Source organism: Drosophila eugracilis, unplaced genomic scaffold (genome assembly GCF_018153835.1).
Source record: "Drosophila eugracilis isolate 14026-0451.02 unplaced genomic scaffold, ASM1815383v1 contig_1197, whole genome shotgun sequence".
NCBI lineage: Eukaryota > Metazoa > Arthropoda > Insecta > Diptera > Drosophilidae > Drosophila > Drosophila eugracilis.
In genome coordinates, this window is record NW_024571981.1 from 3,081,692 (window position 1) to 3,105,149 (window position 23,458).

General features: G+C 38.1%; 1 protein-coding gene across 1 annotated transcript in view; it reads right to left on the reverse strand.

The window, feature by feature from the left end:
• Positions 1 to 5,861: 5,861 nt before the first annotated feature.
• Positions 5,862 to 23,458, reverse strand: part of LOC108103058 (neural-cadherin) — a 102,159-nt gene continuing 84,562 nt past the window's right edge. The window contains 8 exon segments of the mRNA XM_017208376.2: positions 5,862 to 9,314; positions 9,811 to 9,981; positions 10,115 to 10,327; positions 11,594 to 11,832; positions 16,018 to 16,188; positions 16,289 to 18,590; positions 20,026 to 21,349; positions 23,194 to 23,331. Coding sequence (XP_017063865.2) covers positions 9,193 to 9,314; positions 9,811 to 9,981; positions 10,115 to 10,327; positions 11,594 to 11,832; positions 16,018 to 16,188; positions 16,289 to 18,590; positions 20,026 to 21,349; positions 23,194 to 23,331 — 4,680 coding nt within the window. The 3' untranslated portion in view covers positions 5,862 to 9,192.

The window sequence follows — 23,458 nt, forward strand, 5'->3', positions numbered from 1 at the left end:
TAAACTTTTGTTGCTGCAATCCATTTACCGGCCCGGTTTGCCTTATATATCTATACATATATACATGTATAAAGCCAAGATATATGAATATGACTCCCGGGCAGTTGTGGGGCTACTCAGGACGAGTCCCTTTGGCCAGGGCTACTTTATGGAAATTAATCAGCGCAATTATGACTCGGCAGTAATGCAATTTGCGAAATGAGAAACGATACAGTGACGCAGAGAAGAGGAGAAAAAATGTTAAGGCAGAAAGCCACTGAATTCGAAAGATACGGCATAAAGGTGCTGGTATAAAGTCTTAAATTTAAGTGCAAAATGTATAAAGCCTTCATCGGGCATATATGAAGATAATCGAAAACCAGCGGGAAGTATTAAGTTTGCTTTCCACGGTCCACCTTTGAAGGGACACTTGGCATATCTTTCGGCACCGCGTCCATTTAGCATGAATACGCAATGACAACTCGCGCAAACAGAAAATTCAATGAAAATTGGCTTTCCCTTGGATGTGTGTTTGCTTTGGTGAGGAAAAATAAATTTTAACATTTTATTTGAGTACCTTTAAGCACTACAAAAAAATTAAATAAAAATATTTTTATAGTATTTATATATTATATTCTCTATTTTCATTTTTGTATTTTACTGAAAAGTGTTTTACTGTTTAACTTTTGTTTTTTTGTATTTTATTTTGGGTAAGTTACTTACAATTACTTTAGTAAACAAAAAAAAAAAATTGCAAGTCTTTTTGAATATTCAATTTAAGGCCTTTAGGTAATGGTAGTTTGGATTAACTTTTATTATAATTTTTTTCGTTTCTGGCTTGAAAGTTGAGGCATTTATTATGTCCTTTCAGCGGTTCTGACCACGTCAAAAGCCCTGCCAAAGAGTTTATCAGCAAGTAGCGAAACGCAGTGGGTTTCCTTCCTTCATGGTCCCCCTATTTTTATTTTCGTCTTTTTCCCAGATTTCCCGGCTTTCCACCTCGTTTTCCCTTGTTCTACCTCTTCTGCTGCCCATTGATATAACGATTGCAGTTGATGTTGTAGTTGCCGTTGCAGTTGTAACTTCTGTTGTTGGTTCGGTTGTTCATGGTTCGTTCTCGCCTCGGGGCTCTACTGTACACGCTTAAGGCTAACGCAGACATATGCGACGGTCCCAGGATCCAGGATACACGGACCGAACCAGCACTACCACTGGCAGTCTTTCATTAAAATTTGTTCGCTGTTGGCTTTTATTAAATGAATATCCATCCTCCGCCTGACGGGGGGAAAATCTCTTCCGCAAATGGAAAGCAATCAGAAAATGTTACCGTCCTATCTGTGCACATACATACATTTAAATTACTCGAAAGAGTTGAGCCGGTTTCGAGTCGCATTGGGACATTGTGCTGAAAATTACTCAAAGCGAAAAAGAAACGTGATCTCCAGTGTGGGGGCTTGTTTTTCTTAAGGTTCTTTTTCTTATTATGTGTTTTCCCGAATATCTTAATGGATTTCGATATTGAAATAAATCCAAGGTAATTTCCCTTCTTAACTGAAGCTCTTGAATTTCATTAAAATCTGATTTAGCTTGTTATCTAAGTAGCTGCAATATTAAATCTTATTATCTAGATTGCGCGGATAGGATGATAAGAACTTACTGCACTGGCAATCTTCTTAGGAGTTAACTCAGTTTTGGCTAAAAGCGAAGCGGCGAAGAGAGCTGCTGCATTATCAAATTTATTATAAAATCTTTTGAATTCATATTTTAGACAGCTTGAAAATTTTGTTATTGTACTGTAACATAAAAACTTCAAAGTATAGTAGAAACGTACATTCCGTACATAATAATGTCATTAACAAGGACAGCAGCCATACTAAAATTACCATTCACTCACATTATCCCACACAAATTTCAATTTGCTTAGTGCAACCTTAGTAAGTCTAAGATAAGTCTATTCTAACTGCAATGCAGCTACAGAGGATTAGTCGTTATTGAGCCATCACTTAATATATACTAATGAACTAATCTCATGGTCAGAACATTAAATCCGATAACCGCTCCAGACACCAACACCCAAAGGCATTAAATGTTGACCCGGAGACTAAAGAGAACATTAATTTAAGTGAGTGGATGTGTGGGATGTGCAGACCAAAAATCCACGAACCAAAGTTATCAATTAATTTCAGAAATAGTGGTTAACCGTTTGACATGCTGATATCTGTCCGCCTAACATGGAGAAATCTCGACCAGAGCTTTGGTTTTTGTGCCTGTGATTCATCTATTTCTCTAATGCAATTAAAACAAGCTTAAACCCGTCTCCTTCGGCTCAATTAGATGGTTGGGATAGCTCGTCAGACGTGCTCGGCGACAGTTTATGCAAATTTCCGGGGCAGGAGCAAACAATCAACATTTTTGGCGCCCCACTCAAGAACTCAAGGCCGCCTGTGAGCCAAAGTATTTGCATTTGGCCAAAAGGATATATCCCATTCGTGCCTCGACGGAGTCCCCAGGCATTCCCACATTCATTAAGTAATTTGTAGCCACAAAATTTAATATGTTTCTAAATTGATCCTTGCTATTTATTTAATGCTTGTCAGCCAGCGACCGGTTGTCCCTTATCCTTTTTTGTGTTCTTTGCCATCCTAGGGCAACCCTTTTGACCTTTGATTGACTGACAAGTTGGCCTTAACGACCAACCACAAGTGGCAAGGGGGCTAAGCAATCAAATTGAGCGTCCGATTAGGATTTAAATTGCTCAAGTTTTCCAAAGGTTCATTTGGGGAGCTCACATCTTTTTTCTGGGCATTTCAAGTATTTCCGTGATGTACAAGCGTGGGTTTAGGTATACATGCTTTTGTATGAACTCCAGATGCACAAAGCAAAATAATAATAGTTTTTATAAAAACAATTATTATAATTATAATCTATATATTAATGATATTAAAGCTTAATGCTATTATAGCAATAAATTACCATTATTTAACATGATAGTTATTGAGTTTCTTATTGCATGTTTTACCCCTATTTTCTAATAATTACCAAAACGAAACAAACACTTTTTCATGTTAATAATAAATATATTTGCAATTAAAAATCTAAAACGCCTCAAGGTCAGTTTCAAACTTTTTTCATTGTGTATACATATTGTTAAACATTTTTTGAAATCTATTCACAGCCATCTGGCCTGGAGCTGTCAGCTCGTGCTCTTACTTTCCGCATTTGCATGTGTTGATTTTCGCTTTTGGGCTAAAACATGTTATGCTCATTCCATTTTCCCCCTTGTTATTTTCATTTTTCTGGCTTTTTCCTTCAAGATTTTCCGGTGTGTCAGGGGATTTGTACGAGTTCGCTGGTGCTGTTGGGCTGCTCTTTCCGCCGTTTGACTTTGTTGTCTTGGAGCGTTTCATTTCATTTGCGAGCGACAAATTGTGCGTGTTGACTGTAGGAAATGAATGTCATCTATGTGACATGTTGGCAAAATATTGAAATATGTGGGCTGCAGAAAACAAAGCCGGAATCTCGGCCCGTTTCGAACATATGTAGATGACATGTGCTTATCTAGTGCGCATATTTACTGCATGCTTTCGGGCGCAAAATAGCATTTGAAAATGCCTTGATTTTGAATTCCTCTTTGAAGAGCAAATATGATAAGTATCATTCGCAATTGAATGAGATGAAATCAGTGGCCAAATGCGTCCACAAATGACTTTCACGTGTCTCTACGATTTTTCCACTTTTAAAGCTTTGCTCATCTTTCGCTTGTTAAATTCCATTCAAAGTTTGCCTAGAGCAATTTCATAAACTGCAGCACTTAACTAAAAAATGCCAAATTTATTGCGAGTCGTTGCTGCTTCTTCACTTTGTTCGGCTGCCAAAATCGAGAAATGTTCGCCTTTAACAACCTGCTATAAAAAAAAAGCCCACACACACGAAGCGAGAGCCAAAAGCCCATGAGCGAAAACTGAAATCGAAACATTCAGCTGGCCCATCAAGCTGATGCCCAGCTCAGAATCAATACAGAGTGCACAGAAAAAGTGAATAATAAATATGATAGATGAAGAATTTAACAATTGTGTTGTAATATATAATATTAATGAGTATTTCAGTGAAATTTAAATTAAATAAAATATTAAAAAATATTTAAATAGTATTGCAAATATCTATATTTTAAGAAAAAACTGCTTAGGTTTATTTATCTGATATCTTAAAGACTGTACATTTTTTTTTCCATGTGCTTTCCACTAACGCCATAACTAGAATTTTTACTGCAAATGAGCAAGGGCAACATGCCCTTGGAGAAGCAAGAATAAATTCGAAAGGAAATGGAAAGTTCGATAGTCTGAGGGCTGAGGAGCAACAAGCGAAACTTATTAGATGAGATAAACGAGCGGCTCTTGTCAGTGTGAAATTCATAAATTTTGCAGCCCAAAAACAAAAACCCATAAATACCCGAGGTTGGAGTGGTGGAAAACAAACAAAACCGAAAGCATGACAATGAAATCAAACCGGGGAAAGTGGAGAAAATGGGTGAAAGTAGGGGAATGGGTGGTATTTCGATGGAAAGGGTTGGCCAATAAATCGACAGCTGCAAAGAGACGGCTAAACAAATTGTTTAGCTAAAAATAGTCCGCACAAATTGTGGCTTATAAATTGTGCTTGAAGTGAATGTTTGCATATACATTTACATTTTCCTCCACCCGCACCACTTGGCGTATGCGCAATTTGTTTTGGCGCCTTAAACAATTGTTGGAACGTGCCAAGAGCCAGCGAAAAGGGCAAGACAAATGTTCAACAGGGAGCAATAATATTGGAAATTTGATGCCTCACTGGAAAATGCAAAGGAGGAAAACCTCCTGGCCTTCTTCTTGTACTATATTTGTATATATATTCTCGCTTTGTGGTGGAAGTAAAGATTTCATTTTTTGACTAGAGAAAAGGAAATTGTAGTCGGGACCAATAGCAAAAGCCAAATCCATTTTAAAAACCTCCCGCATTTCTTAGCAAAATCGTTGCATCGCTGTGTGGGTGTTTGTACATTCTTTTCTCGGGGCAAAAGTGTTTCCCTGTTTTGTGTGCTTTGTATGTTTATAGTTACTGCTAGTTATATTTGCTGATAGCGGTAGTGTGACAGCAGACAAAGGAAACACACTCGGGCCGAATAAGGATATAATATGATCCTGCGAGTGTCTGGCCCAAGGCTTTGAGCATATCAGACACAACATTGACATTGGCATAATATTGGTTTCATTTGTTGCAAAGCAATATGTAATATACAAATAAACAAATATCAATGTTCTTGGAAGCTACCTGAATATGGAATGGCCATTGTAATGCTAAGATAACAAGAGATTTCTGTCTAGTAGATACAAACATTTACAATTGATATATTGATACAACAAAGTTATACAACATTATCAATCATAAGCTAGTAAAGCGCTTAAATTACAAATTCCCAGAAAATGTAAAGCATACTGAATATTAAGTTAAGGCTTCAAATGAATGGGATGATAGAATTTATGTTTATTAATAATAATTACCATTCCAAAGTACCCTAAAGCACTCTACCCATTCATTATGTATATATTGAAATTTTTTTACTAAAATAAATATTAAACAATAATGCAATACTAAACGATTACATTCCTTTGTGGAATGTTAATTAACTAACTTTTTGCTTTCTTAGTACCCACTCCATTTTCCCATGACATTTCAATGAAATCACAATTTTTCTATTTTTGTTTTTCATATAACGTTACAGATTCTTTATTTATTTTTTTATCTTTCTTTTTGTTTGCTTTCCACTTTTCTTTTTGTGTGTTTTCTTGCTTTTATAATAATTTTCTTGTTTAATATAATTGCAGTTGTTCTTGTTGTCAATGAGTGAATGTGTGTGTGTGTGTGTATATATGTCAATGTTGTTTGTGTGTATGTTCGTGTATAGGTTTTCTTAACTAAATATTTTCCCCATTTTCCACAAGTGGCGCGTGATTAGCTTACACGTTTTTTCACGCCTTTCTCTGTCGCTTACTTAATTAGCATTTTTATCATTTTCGATACTGACACAATTGATTTGTTAGTTTTTCTAGCAGTTGCTTTGCTTTTGTTTGTATTACTCGTAATTTATTCATAATTTCTTTTTTGTTTTTAATACTAGTTTCCGTTTTCCTTTTCTGTTTACTGTATATTAAAGTGATTTTACATAATAATGTACTTATATGCAAATTTATCTAAAACTGCATTCAAATCGGTTTTTTATATACTTTTTGGTTTCCCATTTTCTTCTATGTTGGTGTGTGTGTGTGAGAGTATGCTTTCCATTTTATTTGACTTAATGGGTTTAATGTTTCATAGAGGAGATTCGGTTTTGTTGCCGCTTGTTTTTGGGTTGGTAAAAAATGCATACATTATAAATACATAGTTATCAAATAGTATGATTCTTGCATCGCATGTATGTATGTAGGTCTGTCTAACTGTCAGTCTGTCATTGTGTTATTCTATATGTGTGTGTCTGTAAATGTATTTCGCATTATATATGTATATGTGTCTGTGCATTATTCAATATATAGTATATGCCTCTAACTTACATTACAAAATATATAACAAATACGTGTAAATGAGTATATAATTCACTTGCCATTCTAATAATTTGGTTTATATTCTATGTGTTTTTTCTGCTGTAATAAATATAAAATATCGTTTCGGTTCTTTTGTTTGCTGTTTATCTGAATGTCTTCAATTTAAAATGTTTGCATTTGTTCAATGTGTTTGTTTTGTGGTTGTTTGAGATGTATTTTTGTTTCGTTTCAGTTTGCTGTTCGACCTATACATATATAAATGCAAAATTTATTCATAGTCAGATGCGTTAGAAAGAAGGCCAAATGAAAAGTTCAGTGCGCGAAAGAAAAGCGAAAACCAAAAAGGAACTGTTCGTTGAATTAACCTTAAAGAGTTTTTGCTAAACTATACCATAATTTTGGCAGTGTCTTCTGTGTGTCAATTTAATTGCGGACTTGCTGTACCGAACCGCACTGTAGCTTCACTGCGCTGGCAAATCATGCAAAAGATGGCTTTGGTTATCCGTAAATGGCTACTTCGAGTTAAGGTTCGATTTAACAATTAATGTGCTTTAAAATTTCTATGAATTTTCTTAAACAAGTACAGCAGAGAAGTTTATTATTATTATTTATTTCGCTGTATGGTTTAACAATTACGTTAAAATCTTTGCACTTTTCAATAGTCAACTTTTGTTGCAGTTTTGTTAGATTTTTCTCCATTTCCACTTGTTTATATGTATATGGTATGTGTTGCTTAAGTACTTTTTATTAACTTTTCACTTGTGGTAGTAGGAATAATTCGAATACCGAAATTTGTGTGTCTGGCTGTGTTCGGTGTTTGGTGTTTCATATCTGCCTTAAGGGAAAATCTGTAAAATTAAGGAACTGAAAGGGAATTTTCAATAGGATCAAGTTTGTGGCCATGCTGCCTGGAAAACTCTATGATTTAGATAGATTTCATTTATATATTTCTTTATATATTATGTACTTACGGTTCTCTACAATCTGTAATCGGTAACCTGTTTGTCTGATTTTGTTTTTCTGGCTGACAGTTTGAATTTGAAAACAATAACGTGAATTCAACTTATAAAATCAAATTTTATTATGTGTGGGTCTATGAAACAACAAATGGAAAATGAAAAATATTTGCTACTATTATCTGTCGATAAAAGTTGCGGCAAACAAATGGAGAAAAAACAGTTCACCTGCAAAAACGTTTGCTTTGTCGTGTGGAAAAAGTTTGTTTGTTTTTAAATGCAGTTTGTTTTGGGTTTATGTATATGGAGGATTTTATTTGTTTTAATTTGAATGCGTTCTTCCACTCTAGTTGAAATGACTTAATAAGATTTTATGTTTTGCTACCAATTTCATTTGGTTTAATATTGTTGTTGTGTCTATGTGATTCTTTGTATACGTGCTAAAACTAATAATATATACAATGTAAAATACTTTTCCATTTTTTCATCATTAATATATATATATTTTTTTGTTTCTTTTTAAGTATTCATTTTAATTATATCAATTGCGCTAAGTTCATCTAAAGGTAATTTTTCTTTTTTTACTTTTACTCTTTACTTTACTTTGCCAGCATTTCTTCGGCAAGATTCGCTTTGAATGGAGATTTTTAGCATAGGTTTTCTGCATTTAGAATATTTTTAGGAGATTTTTTTATCCTGACATTTTGCCCAGAGATTGCCGATTGTGGTTTACTTTAAATTGAATGATACACAATGCGGCAATTTTTGAAATGCCCCTCGACTTGCAGTTAAAAATTTCGTAATGTTTTTATGTTAATATATATATGTTTGTGTTTTTTTTTTAATGTATGTATATACTTGTTATGATGGAACGAAAACAGTCTTTGGGTATTCCTTTATATAAGTTTTAATTCTGTTTAATTGTAATCCTTAAAAATAAATGCCAAATAAGAGAACTTAAGCTATCGATAATTTAAAGGCTTTGAGAATTCTTGTCTGTCTTAGAGGCTAAATGACTCTCACAAATGTCACGAACTTATAAACAGAAAATTCTTAAATAAATATTCTTAAATAATAATTACAACTTAAAATAATATGCACAACAAATCTGTTCAAGAACTAAAGTTATAAATTCATAAGCGCTCCTAAACTAAACTTTGGTATGCTCTCTCCTACATATTACAATTCTCATTTCCTTTAATTTCCTTAATTTTTTTTTCGTTTAACTCGTTCTTAACTTGCCCGCAAAAAATGCTGGAAAATGTGCAACCCTAATTTTCGGATCGGGTTGCCCTAATAACTTAATCTCATTATGGTAATTGTTTTAAATTTAAATGCTGATGAAATATTTTTACAAATGTCATTTTGCGTGTCATAATATGTGTTTGATTTTTAATTCATTTCCATATCCATTTCCCTTCCCTCTTTTTTTTTTTTAGTTTTCTAGTTCTTAGTTTCCATTTACGTAGAGAGTTCTGCCAACTTCAGCATTGAGATGCTTCTTTGGTTGCGCTTTCTTTGTGTGTGAGTTTCCCTCGAGTGTGGGGCTTTCATTTCGTTTTAAATGCAACTTTGTATCTACTAACAGTTTTTAGTTTGTTCATCTAGGTATCCGCATCGGATTTGGATTCGGTCTTGCCCTTCTCCCCACTCGATTCATCGATTCTCCTCGGTCTGACAGCTTACAATTCTAGTTCGGTATTATGGGGATTGGGCGCCTCGGGTCCATACATATTGGCCAGCTTGTCGAAGCGTGGTCCCCAGGCTCCAAGGTAATCATACTCCTGCTGCTCGTCATCAGTTCCTGCAATAAATAGGAAAATGCACAATCGGAAATTCATATTTAATTTCAAGTTTGTTAACTACAAAATAAGAGGGAAAATTTTTGAAAGCCTTTCTAATATCAATTTTACTTTTCTTGCCAATTATCAAAAATTCTTTAAATTTATTGCCTATAAGCATAGTCTTAATTAGTGTTTTTTTCTCTTTGTGTAAGCAAAGGCAATATAAAAGACAGGAATACCATTTATGATTTTAGGTTTTCTCCTAAATTTACACCCAATATTCAGATGTATCTGAGACACGTTGGCCTGGAAATGTCAGAAAAGATGATGAGTCAACAACAAATCGAGTGCTCTAGTTTTCGTTTTTCAATTGCACGCTATGAATGCTTTTCTAGTTTAGTTGTAGCCTACTTTTTGGGGCACTTCGGGCTGTAGGATCTAGTTTCGTGTCTAAACTGCTGCATATTGGGTGCACAATCTAGTTTTTAATTAGAATGCATTTTATAAAGGGCCTACCTGAAGCCAATGAGCTAAGCGATCCAGCTGTACTGCCGCCACCCTCGTACGCGTAATTCCTCAAGTCATCGAAAGGCGGCGCGTTTGGATCACCATCGGCGCGCTTTTTATGGTCCTCGATGAACATGCCCACATTGGGTTCCTGACCTGGCATTAAGGTCATAACGGGATCTGCAAATGGAATGTAGAAGAACAAAATGTTATTAGTTAAAGAAATAGTAAATAAAATTTACTTTCTCGTTAATAGAACAACAATAGAATTTTACTATATCGCTGAAATGGGAAAATTTCTGAGAATACTTACACATAATTGGCATTTTCATAGGCGCCAGCTCAGGTGGCATTGGCCCTCCAATTGGTATCTGCAGGGGTGTGATATCAAAGGCGGTCATATCATCCTCGCCGCCTCCCTCATCGTCATAGTTGATAATATTCTCGCGCACATCGTCATCGGGACCCGGATATTTGATATGCGCCTCACGGCGACGATTGTATACGACGAATACCAAGACGAGTACTGTGAATAGTTAAGATTCAAGAATATTAAAATACAATTTCCCCTCAAGTTCTGCTCTCCTCCTTCTGTATGCAACAACAACTAGTCAAGATTACACAAAGTGCACCATACAACGCTTAATTTAACATGCAGAACAATTTCAGTTATACTTCTCTGAAACGGCGGAAAAGCGAATCCGAAAAATATCTGAACGCTATTAGCTGGTGGAAAAATTCTTAATTAAATTGGACTACGAAAACGGAGAGGAGGAAAATAAGAAAACGAAATAGGAGAAAATAAAGTGAAGGAAAATGAAAATAAAAGGAGACCTAAACAAATATTGCAAACATTGTCCCAGTTTTCTGGTCAACAGAAAATAGCAAATCAAGCTGCTGACGACTTGAATCCGCTGTCTCTCCGTAGCTTTTCTAATTTTGCCAACGCGTTTTTCGCCATATTGCTGAACGCAGACAGCATCTGTTGCACGGGAAAACCCTGAGAAAACAAAAAGTTTTTGGGCATTCCGGAGCCGTCGAAATTGCCACCACAACTTGAAGTTGACGTTAAGTAATTTGCTGCGTCTACTTCTCTTCGTCTGCGCGAAAGTTTTTCCTTTTTCCCCGGTTTTTCTGCCAGATGGCCGGCATATAATTGCAATTATTGTGTAAGTCAAATACGCATTCGCCAAACCAAAATAAAATATTCTCTACGAACGATATTTCATTTGTACTTCGATTGTTCGCGGCAACGCCCAAAATTGATATGCAAAAAATTTACGCTGACCGTTGAATTTAATTTATGGAAGGACTTTTGTTGTGTTATGTAATTTGCGGAAATGACTTTTGACATGTTTGCTTGCCGGCATCCGTCGTTTCCGGTCATTGCAGATTGTTGATTGTAAGACTTAATTAATTTTATGGCTTACTCGCGATGCCATCAATATTTAAAGGACATGTAAACGTTTGATTAAACTTTTAATTGGCATAGGAAAATCAAGGTGAGATTAAGGAATTAAAACTGAATATAAGTTATATAAATGTATTTTTAAGTAAGGAATGAAACTATGAAACCATAATTTAGATATGAAATAAAAGATCTAACAAAAAGTTTAAAAAATGAATCAATCAGTTAGGTTAAGATTGGGTTAAAGCATGCAAGTAAGCAAATTTACTGACTTTCCTCTTACTTTTTCATATCTTTAAGATAGTCAAACCTTATACTTAGTAGTTACTTTAACCAAAAGTCGAATCCACATCTTTTCAATTGGTTTACTTGGTATATACTTACGTATCAGAGTGCCCAGGCAGAGTGCCAGGGCGACAATAAAATCACGGGATGGCGTCAATACGCCGGAGGCCAATAACTCCAGTTCGCAGTGCATGCCGGTGAAGCCCATGGGGCAGTGGCACTCGTACTTCTTTGGAGGATGATGATCGCGACACCTACCACCGTTGCGGCACGGGAACAGTAGGCACTCGTTGTCGTTGATACAAGAGCTGCCGGAGCTTTTGTAGCCAGCCGGACAGCTGCAGGACGAACCCCAAAAAAGTTACGTATACGAGTTGTTGGTTGGTTGTTCGAGTGGATGTGGGATGTATGAAAGGTGGTGTGTGTGTGGTTCAAGTGTTGAAAAAATAAAAGAAATTATTTAAAATTTGTTCCATCATGCAGGGCTGTGATGTATGGGTATGTCTTGGATAAAGTTTTTGCATATTGTTACACTGGGAAAAAATTAAGATTATAATATCAAGAATAAAATTCTAAACAAAATATTCAAAAAAAGATATGGTAAAAGTTTTTACATCAGAGTAAAAACAAGATATTAATTTTCCCTCAGTGTTCGCATACATCACTTTTTTCGTTTGAATAGTTATGAAAATGGAATATTTTCCTTTGCTGTATTTCGCTCTCATCCTCTTAGAGTGTGAAAAACTGTCAAAAAGTCTTCTTAAACGTTCGTTGCAACTTTAGCATTTTTTCCTAGTTTTCCATTGTCGTTATTATTTTACGCTTTGTAAGTTTTTAGTTTTGTTTTTTGATGGAGGGACAAACTTTTTGCATTTGCATTGCACAACGCCCTTCATCGACTTCCCCATCCCATCCTAACACGCATCTTAAGTGCTGTTTTTACAATTTTTGTTTTCCTTTATGATTATTATGTAACAGTTTTTGTTTCCATGGTTGAAATTGAATAAAGTTTTTTCTCTATATGCATTCTTGGGATAAGTTGAATTTCATTTTATTTTGTCTCACTTTTCCTTACTATACTTTTGCCTTCGTTCGTAAGTTTGTTTTGATTAGTTTTGGGTAACGCACTCACACTAGCTTTTTAAAGAAGTTGAAAGATAAAAACTTTGCGATGTCAGTCGACCTTTACGAATTGAGGTGTGAAATGGCCAAGGGAGATTTCCTTGACTCAACGTTTGAGTAATTGAGATGCATGGGATTTCTTTATTTTCTTTAAAAAAAAAAGCAATCTCCTTTCTAAGTAAATTCGCCAAGATGATGACAAGTAGGGAAAAAAAATTATTTAAATAAATCCAGGTCATGGTTGCAATAGATTTTAGTTAAAGTAAATGTCCATTACACTTCTTAAATAAGTATTATATATCTTATTTATTTAAGTAATTAATCTTATTGGATGTTTTCTTAAAAAGTGATAGTTCAAACTATGAAACTATTGAGAGACATTGCTCAATAAAGTCTGCATTACTTTCAGCCAAGGAAAAAAAGTAAAAAAAATGGTTTACATTTCATCTGATTTTCTTATAGTTCAAAGCTACTACAAAATGCATGGCTTTTGAGTGCCTTTTTTGGCAAATACAGTTGAATACTTTTCAAATGCAGACTCGAGACACTTTTGATATATTGACGATTATTGGCAAATTCCATGGTTTGACCATCGTACTCTGTACAATGGGGAAGGAGAAAAAAGAGAGCAAACAACTTGAAAAGGACGAGGATAGAGTAAATACCTCAAAAGCAGCAAGAAACTTTCACACTAAATCAGCGCCAGTTGAAAAGTTGAGTCAGGAATAGTTTTTGTTTCCTACTTTCGGCTGCTTTTCACTGCCTTCGATTGCTCCCAAGTGCGTAGTTTAAACCCATCAGCAGTGAGTAAGGTACTTGATAATTTTTTAGAAAATTTCCCGTCTATAAAGTTTGCCATATTTTACGTCATTTATTTTTAGTTGAAGTTGACTTGGCCTCGAGCAATATTTTTACGCTTCACGAATCGTATTTACCTTTAAACGTTGAGCAAAGGTGGCATATAAATGAAGCTGAACTCTAAGCCTGAAACTGGCATTTTTCTGGCTGTTTAAACACATACCCGGCATTTAATGTAAGAAATGGAGAAAAAATAAATGCAAACGTAGTAAATCCTCGCGAGGCATTGCCCGAAATGCAACTGGCAGCTTCTTAGTGCCACTTTTCCAAGCTGCTCCTTTGAGCTGTCTGATCTTCCAGTCCTCCATCGTCTGTATTTTTCTTTTTTCCTCTATATATATATATGTATTTAGTAAGGTGGGCGGATTTAGTGCATCGTGATTTCTCGAAATGCCAAAGCTAACAACTGCAATTGCTCTTGCTCGGTTTTGGGTGGCTTGCCCTTGTCTCCTCATGGGCAACTTGTATCTTTGACTGCACATTTGTTAACTTACCTGAAGGGCATTTCAGGTCTTGTTCTTTCTCAAGCTTGAGTGCATTTTGAGATGTGTGAGGGGGGGCATAGAGTTGGTAAAAGTATATAGCGCAAAAAACTAAATGGGTAGTGTATTTTACTGAGTCTGAGTCTAAATTAAATACCCAGAAAAATATTAAGCAGTACATACCTTCATTTGGTTAAATAAATTATTTACACACCGTAAAATATTTGGATTAATACTAGACATTGAATGGAAGGCTAAACGGAAAATGTGCCAGAAACAAACATTCAAAATGGTATGCCGATGAAATCATAGTTTGATGAATATGGAAATGCCTTTTTGAATGAGTTAAACGTCACCGGGCATATTGAAAGCCATGTGCCGAATATATAAATTTTCATTAAAGATGGATTCGGTGAGCCGTGATTTTGATGCCGAATGATTGGATTTATAAATGATAGTGAGTGAGAGATGATAAAATAAAAGCAAAGTGCATAAGAGCCTTTGAAAATGTCGAATTGATGGTAAAATGAAATGGGATTTGCATGAAATTGATTGGATGATTGCGACCAGCTAATTAAGTTTTAAATAACATGACAACATAGACACTAAAACGCTAAGCATTCGCTAAAGCACTAATTGCTTAATTATAACTATTAGTTGTTGTTGCATTTTTGGGTATATATAATCTTTTTTGAAGGTGGACTTTGTGGTTCGATGCTCACTCAGTATGATCAAAAGGCAGACCAAAATCGCCGCCAGGGCGCCCATGCTGAGCTTTAAGGTCTGACCCTCCTGCACCAGTTCGCAATTCTCGCCCCAGAAACCATCTGGACAAATGCAACGATATCGAAGTCGGGGTTCGAGATTAATGCAAGTGGCACCGTTCATACAGGGCATATCGAGACACTCGTTGCGATCCATACAGCCCTTGGAGTCGGGCGACATAATGCGTCCTTCGCCGCAACTATTTCGATTCGTATTTTTAATACCATTAATTTAACATTAATATGTTGAGATTGAGTTGGGAAAAATGGCAACAGAAACTGGGCAACCGAAAATTCAAATATCGAATGGATGTTCCAATTATGTGATGGATAAGTTAATATATTTGAGACAGGTCCAAGTTAGGTCAGATAATTATGTCGTAGATATTCCCCAAAGTCGTAGTTATATTTTAAATATATATACTTCTATATCAAAGTGCCCTTTTAACCATTTCATTGCTAACTTTTAGACACTTTAATAACAGATTTAAAATCCGGTATTTTTCTATTTTGGACTTTCGCTACTCAGATGATTGATTTTTTACTGACCAAAAGCTTAAAGCCAACAATGTGTGATGTGTGGTTTTTGTGTGTGTGTATTAAGCAAAGAAAAGCAATGGAGTTGTACCTGTGCTAAGCTCGTTACTGTTGCTCTGAGTGTAATGAAACAAAAGCGTGAATATGTACAAAGACCATCACAAGCCGGACAAATGCTCTTTGCCCCTGGATCTCGATTCTCGAAACGACTTCAACCCGAAGTCAAAGCGAAATCGGAAACGTAAGCCTAAGCCGATTGATTTGTCACGCAACGTTTAGTGCCAATCACTAACTGACTTTTGTGCCGTGTGTGTCGAAAAGGACGGGGTGGGGTGTACAACCGAATCTCCGGCACGAGGTCCTTTTGACGAGCAGGTCCAACAAGCTTTTCGCCGGACTAGCCTTCTCCTACATTGTATGCTGTATTTTTTCTTTTTTCGTACCTGCCTTTAATTGATTAAGCCTATCAAATGTTAGCTTTCTTCCTTATCTATGGGTGCCGATTTTTTTCGATTTGTTTTCTTTTTTGTGGTATTGGTTTTTGGATTTTCCTGGCTGTTTCTTATCGCCATTTCTGGCTTATGGGTAATTTGAGGTTTTACCCTTTTTGTTTTGGGATTGTAGATGTTGTGTTTGTGGGCGTACAGTCCGAACAGTCAATTTACTTAAATGATTTAAATTTTTCTTTTTGATTGATGAGAAACGAAAAGCAATGGGTGACTTTCTTAAAATGAATTACTAGGGTGATAATGTAACTTACGTGCACTCGTAAACATTCCAGAGGTCTACGCATTCGAAGGGATCGGGGCAGATCACATTCGAGCAGGGTTTATTTGATGGACAACCCTTCTCTAGATTCCTGGCCATTGTGGCCTGTCCCCATTGGGTGCCATTCATCGCCGGTGGCAGAGGAAGATGTTTGCCTTCAAGTCTGCAGATGAAAAATAAATTTCGAATAGGAACCATTAATATAATCCTAACAAAATCTGGGCTTGATTAAAACTATAAGGTCGCTTAACGTTACTACTTACCGTATATCATCGAGACAGCTCTTCTGGTAATCGGCGTACACCTCAAACGTTCTAACACCAGTGTATTCAGCTTTTCCGCCTGCATAGACACCCTCTTGTTTGTCCACCAGCAACCACTGATGCCCCACGAATTCAAAGGTTTCGTTGTAGCGACGACCCTCTCCTCCATCCAACTCCAAGGTAGCAGCAGATCCATATCGATTTACCTTCACCACATGCCATTGACCATCGTTAACCACTATGGCGTTTAGCCAGAGATCCTTTTCTTCAGTACGAAGGGAGTTGAGATTGTAACGGAAGTGCAGATGACCATCTTTGATCTCCAGAATTCCATATTCTCGATTATGTTGATCGCTAACCCGGAAAAGTTCGCCGTACTCCTCTCTTGTTCGGAATCTCAACTGGACTTGAGTGCTGAAACGATCCGGTTCGAAACTCAAGGCGTATTTTACATAACTCTGGGCTTTGAAGGTTGTGGGTATTGTAGGAATGTTACAGGCAGGTCCTGTCCAACCCGGTCGGCAATGGCATCGAGCCTCGGACAACGATCCAACACAATTTCCATGTTCCCAGCACCGAGATGTGGTTTCCGTTTGGGCACAAACTTCCTCGGTTTGTGGACAACCTGCAAGACTATTCCTCGAGAGTCCCGGATGAGCCAGATCATAAAGTTTCGAATTGTGGACCAAATTTCGGATGCAGCCATCGAAACCCTTGGCAGTGGGCATGTAGTGCCAGAAATACAGACTCTGATCGAATTGCTCTCGATATAATCCACCCACTTGCAAGGGAGCATTAACATTAAGGTACTCATTGAATGGCGGAATTTGTCCTCTCGCCTGGCAGGACATGTCATCGAATTCTGGTGGAGTACCATCCTCCATTTCGGCAATCTCCGCTGATTTACAGAAGTCCACGACCATGCGAATGGATTCGGTGTCCCAGAACAGATCGATCCTATGCCATTCACCATCGTCCAAGGTCTTCTTGGTCTTCACTCTCAGTTCCAAAGTTCCCGAACCGAAGTCGATAAGGAGTCTAGGATAACCTCGCTCCAATTCTAGAGCAATAAAATCTGATATAAGCGTCTCATCTCGTTCTGGTGGAACAATAGGTCCATTGTAAATGATTAGACCATCTGGTTTTCTGGTAATAAATTCCAAGCTTAAATGAGATTCGTCGCACATTTCCAGAGGAGGATACCAGGCCCAACCGTTTCCACGGAAACTGCGAGTGGTTTGCTGACATCTGGGACCAGCATAGCCCACAGGACACGAGCAGTGAGGACCAAATCTGGTATCTACACAACGTCCACCATTGTGACACGGAGTTGTTCGGCACGACTCAGGCTTGCTGAAGTTACGGGCACCACAAGTACAATCAGCAATGGTATCCACTCGAACACCCACCAAGGCAGTTTTGTTGGCATTAACCATATAAGGCAAAGGACTGATTTCTAGGGCATTTGTGCAGCTACCCTCGCACATTTGATTCTCATACAGACACTCATCGATGCCAACCATGGTGATATTGATGCCGACATCCTTTTCGATCTCCTCGCGATGCATCAGAACAATGCCATTTAGCCTCACAGGTTTGTAGTAAGGAGATCCATGGGCCGAGAACCTAACATCGGTTAGAGGCGGATATTTCCTCTTTAATTGCACACTGAATATATCGACATTTTCCCTTTCGGTGTTCAGTAGGTCAGCCAGCTTATCCCTGAAGCGATCCATTTTCGAGCGACTCATGCTCTGGGTTCTATAGTTCCAGACTCGAATGAAATCCTCATCTGAAATGCCTGATAGACGCACTGATCCCGAGTTTATAACAGCTTCGTGAGGTATTTCCCGCACAGTAACTGTGACATTGGCTGGAATATCGGTTTGAGTGTGCTTACGATCGTAGACTTTAAACCTAAGATGATAGCGTCCTTCGCGAGTTCCAGCTCTCATGGTGACCATGCCGGAGTCCTCATCCAACTTGAATCTCGGATGCTCCATGGCCTCCCAGTAGAACTTCTTATCGGGCAGATCCCAATCATCCAAATCGTAGACATAGACCCGACCAATTGGAGTATCTGGCGATTGTCCTTGGTAGTTGTACACGAAGATTTCCTTGGAGCCAGGCTGCATTTTATTGTCATTTACATCGCCAATAATGACGGTCAATGTGCTGGTTCCAGTCATTGCCGGTGAACCATGATCCTTGATCACAATCGGGATCATATACTCCTTTTGCTGTTCCCGATCAAAGGATCGCAGGGAGGAAATGACGGCCATACCATCACCATTGGCACCCTCTGTAAATTGGAAAATAATAAAAATAGTTACATTTTTTTATCTAAGGCAAATTTAACGAAGTTCTTAAATAATATACATTTCTTTAAATCTAAAGAAAGGTTATTTACCCCATTTATTCCCTATTGAGGGACTTTTAAAAGGAACATTCTACATCTGCCTACAGGTGAATAAACTACCAGTTCTCGGACAAGTAACTGCCAAAGGACCTGCCCAAAACCAGTTGCCATTCAGGACTTCAAAGGCATTTGCCAGTTAGCCGTAAGCTCTGACAACTAACCAAACCAAAAACTAAGCTCTTTTATTAGCCAGCACGTTTTCCTTTCCACCTGATTGCAGATGCAACTTCTGCAATGGCCCATTTGTTGTAATTACGCCTTTGAGCCAACAAGTGTTAAGTCTGGAAGTCCGGAGGAAGGGAAACTATTGCCCCGTTGGGGAAAATACCCCAGGAGAGTTCTCCGGGCGGGAACGCACATTTGAAATGTATTTTTAAAGACACTCCATGGTGTGTTTTTAGGCAAATTGTATGCAAATAGGAGTCTGGAAAAGCCTCCTGTTTACCCCCCCGCACCAGAGCGTTTGCATAAAGTCACTGGATCGTAGTTGTGCGGACTGCCAAAAGCCCCCAAACTTGCAGCTTTTCCCATTTCCCAGCTGGGGCATCAAAATTGGATTGCCACCCACACAAATTGTGACTGCTTGGGCACTTTTACCCCATTTTTCCCTGTTTTTTTGGGTCTTCTTTTCTTGGCTTTGCGAAGGGAACTGCGATGCATACATATGGAGTTTGGATTTTGCGGGTGGACTCTCTATGGCCGGGGGTAATTTAATTGAAAACTTGTGCATTTCCCATTTTACTTCTCGCCCAGGTGGAGGTGAGTCTTTTGCGCTGCCTTGCTTATATTATTTAAATTTTCATGTGCGATGCGGTTTTCGGTTTTCATTCTATGGCCAAAGATTCCTGGCTATTCATTTCGGGCATCCTCTACGATGTAATTGCATTTTTATGCTATTGTTAGCGTTCTGTGACACTAGACACAACCCTTTTTTCCGGTCCCCTTCAATACTTGGAAAGAAAATTTCAATACAGGAACACACACACAAAAAATGCAAAAAGTGTAGTGCATTGTTTAAGCTTTGACCCAAATATTTTGCAAACTTTTTCATTGCAGCCGGCAAAGTTTTGGTCAGCTCGCAACTATTTTTATAGATTCCTATAACCTTTTCATGTTGTGTATGTGGAGCAATTTACAAGTAATTGGCTGGTGTTTGGAAACCAAATTGCCAAATCGAAGGGGTGAAAGATACAAAAATATACATTCGCCAAGGGTAAAATTATTTTAAATGCTTTTTGAGTTAATTTCTATATAATCGTAATTTCAGAAGTTATTGCAGAGAAATAAACAACTTTAATGATAACAAAAATATACTCACTTTGATCTTGTTCCACCTTGAAGGAAGCACGGATAATATCATCGGCACTGGGGTCCAAACGGAACTGGAATGGTGGGCCATTGCTCTTGGAGCGATCATCGTCATCGGTGGCCAGAATTTCAACCACCTTACGTGGAGGCACATGCTCTGGCAATACTGGTCTGTAGTCTTTTAGGAACTTGGGAGCATTATCGTTGATATCCTGAACGATAACTGTTAGAGTAGCAGTGGCGGTCTTTGGTGGAGATCCATCATCGATGGCCAGAATTTTAACCTGGTGACGCGGCACAACCTCGCGATCCAGGGAACGTTGAATAGTTACCGAACCATTCTGGTTAATGGCAAACTGGCGCTGACGATCCGAGGAACGATCGATGGAATAGGAGACCTTACTCTTGCCACCCTGATCTGGATCGGTTGCCTTGAACTTCTCGAGTTCGGTGCCAACTTTAGTGTCCTCGAAAACGGAGACCTCCACATTGGCACGGTCGAAATGCGGTTTATTGTCATTGATATCTCTTAGTTTAACCACAACCCACGAGTAGGCCACATGGTATTTATCATTGTCATTGTCCTCGCCCTTGTCATTGACTTGAATGCGGAAACGGAAGCCATTGCTCTGCAGCTGATCTTCGTAGTCCAAGGGCTGTACGATTTTCAGGGAACCAGTTCCATCGTTATTCCGCACCATGGTAAATTTATCGGCACCATAACCACTGTTATCGATAACTTTATATTGGAACTTATTGGTTTCGTCTTCATCGTGTACGGTTACGGTTAAAATGGGCATTTCCGGCAGTGCCGTACCATCCGTTTCGTCCACTTCCGTAAACCATTCGTCTTTCGTAAACTGCGGCGGCATATCGTTGATATCTTTAACACGTATAGAGGCCGTCCCCGTCCCCTTTAACCCTCCGCCATCCATCGCAACGACCTGTATCGAATAGTCCGGAGTTCTCTCGCGATCCAAACAACATACTGCAGTCTTTATCACACCCGTATCGGGTTCAATTTCAAATATGGGGGACCCAGTTTCCTCCTCAATCACGTTCTTTTCAATAGAGTAGACAAGACGGGCATTGGAACCCTCATTGGGATCGTCGTAATCCACTGCTGTCATGGTCATCACAACCATGCCGGCGGTGCCGTTCTCGGTCACGTTGCCAAAGTATACGCCCTGTGGGAAAATGGGGGCATTATCGTTGATGTCCTTCAGATTGACCTGGACATCCGCATAGCCCACGAGTCCCTCGCCACCCTCGTCCTGGGCGAATACAGTGAATCGCCACTGGGGACGTCCGTTCGGTTGATCGCGATCCAGGGGCTATAAAGGCATAAAAATAAAAGTGTGAGTTAAAGTGTAAAACGATGTTATGGGTTAATATGCACAGGGTGTATTGCGTAATTTTAGCTGTCATAAACGCAAAACCGATTAACATTGGGTGGAGGGTAAATAACATTGTTGTGGGTTAAGGGTTCCACCGCCCCATCTCATCCTTACCCCATGAAATTATCCTTTTACACAATACCGGGGAAGCCAAACAAAAAAAAACGGAGAAACCTGTACCTGTCTCTGATGTTGATTGCGACTTTGATATGCATTCACAGCACAGCCTGAGTGATGTGCTTTGGTCTCACCTGGGCATCCTTAACCCCTGCACACCGCCCACTCTTAACCCTCCTCGCACACGTATTCAAATAATAAAAAAGCGCAAGGGAAAAAAACGATTTTAATCAGTATTTTGTATCTGTTGGCTCCTGGCAACCCTTGGATAATGCCCCAAACCCTTGTTAGCAAATCGCAACCCCGCGACCCCTTAGCCCTCTGACTGACTTAACCCCCGACGACATGTGACAGGCACAGCAGACCGACAACAAGAGCAGCTTTTCATGGCGCTGACATTGGATTTGTCGTAAAAAAAATGTATACGAGGAGACAACAACAAAGAAAGTGTGTGTAACATTTGGCTGATGGATTACACCAAAGGATACTCTGGGAATATTTGGTCAGATCTTTATAAAGAAGTTAATCTTTTTACAGATAATGGGCGTATTTAGCTAATTAAAAACAATTTCTTATAAAAATTAAAATATAATAAAGCAATCTAAGCTCTTAAAATAAAGACTTCATAATAAAATTATTTTAGTTTAACTGTTATTTAGTTCTTTCCTTTACAATAGCGAAAACTCCTCAAAAAATACCCTTTAAATATGGAATAAAAGAAAATATGTGCACATAACCACTGCGTAGTCATCGCTTTAATTTGCATGACAAATTTGCCAACATTGTTATGACATATTCAATTTAAGGGATTAGTTGTGAGTGGGTCACATGCTGGGGTTTCTACAAAAAATGCGGTACATCTGTTTGTTATCCCTTATCAAGTTGCCAGCCCTCCGCGCCACTTTTCTAAAAATTATATTCACGTAGAGAGGCTGGGAGATAGTATATGGACTAAAATGCACGAACTTTATGGCACGAAATTTATTCGTTTTATTTTTATTTTAGCTGCTCGCATGGGAATTTCATTTTATTTGGCTTTGGCGTTTTTGGGACTACACTAGAGTTAAGTGAAATTTTCCAACTCGCATGTGGCGAGGGATTTTCAATTGTGATTTTCTAATTAGTTTTAATTTAGTTTCCAATTGATGCTTTTGTAGAGGCTTTTATTTGAAAATTTAAAGTGCAGCGGTACCGCGAGTACATACTGAACATATTTCTTCCGAATGAAATATTTCCGTTCGAAATCAGTAAGACCTTGAGGGTCATCAGTCACTTTCTCCGCTTCAACGAATCCATTCAGGTATTTAATTTAAAAGGACCCCCTCCTTTTGACCATCAAAATGAAACTTAAATGTTAAATAATGAGCACGTAGACAGATTCACACGTTTGCATTTTGTGGGTATTGGGATTGATTCGAAGCGGGCTTAAGTGCACATTGATGGGGCTTAATCAGCGGGAGCATCGGATTTTCACCATTATTTTTCAGTTTCTGACCAGCTGCGGCCTTGGCCAACATGGATTTTTAAATACCGCATTTTATTTATATTTATTTATGTGTGCGAACACATTTTTGCGCACCGGCTATTGGACATTGGCCATTGGCAATTTGTTAATGCTTAAATTACGAGCCAAGCATTCGGTATTGTTTTCGCTGATGACTTACCTTTAAAACGAATATTTCGCCAGTGGTGCGGTTGATGTCGAATTTGCTATTGGCTGGATTATCCGGATCAATGCCTTGGCCCGTGAGGAAGTACACGATATTCTGGGGACGATCCTTGTCGCCATCTGTGGCCGTAACCTGTTCACCCAGAGCGACAAATAAATACAGATATTTATTATTTATGGTCGTGGAAAATGCATGAAAAATCGAGAAAAAATAAAATAAAGCAAAAAGGGCTGAATTAAGTAGAAAGGAAATAATACAA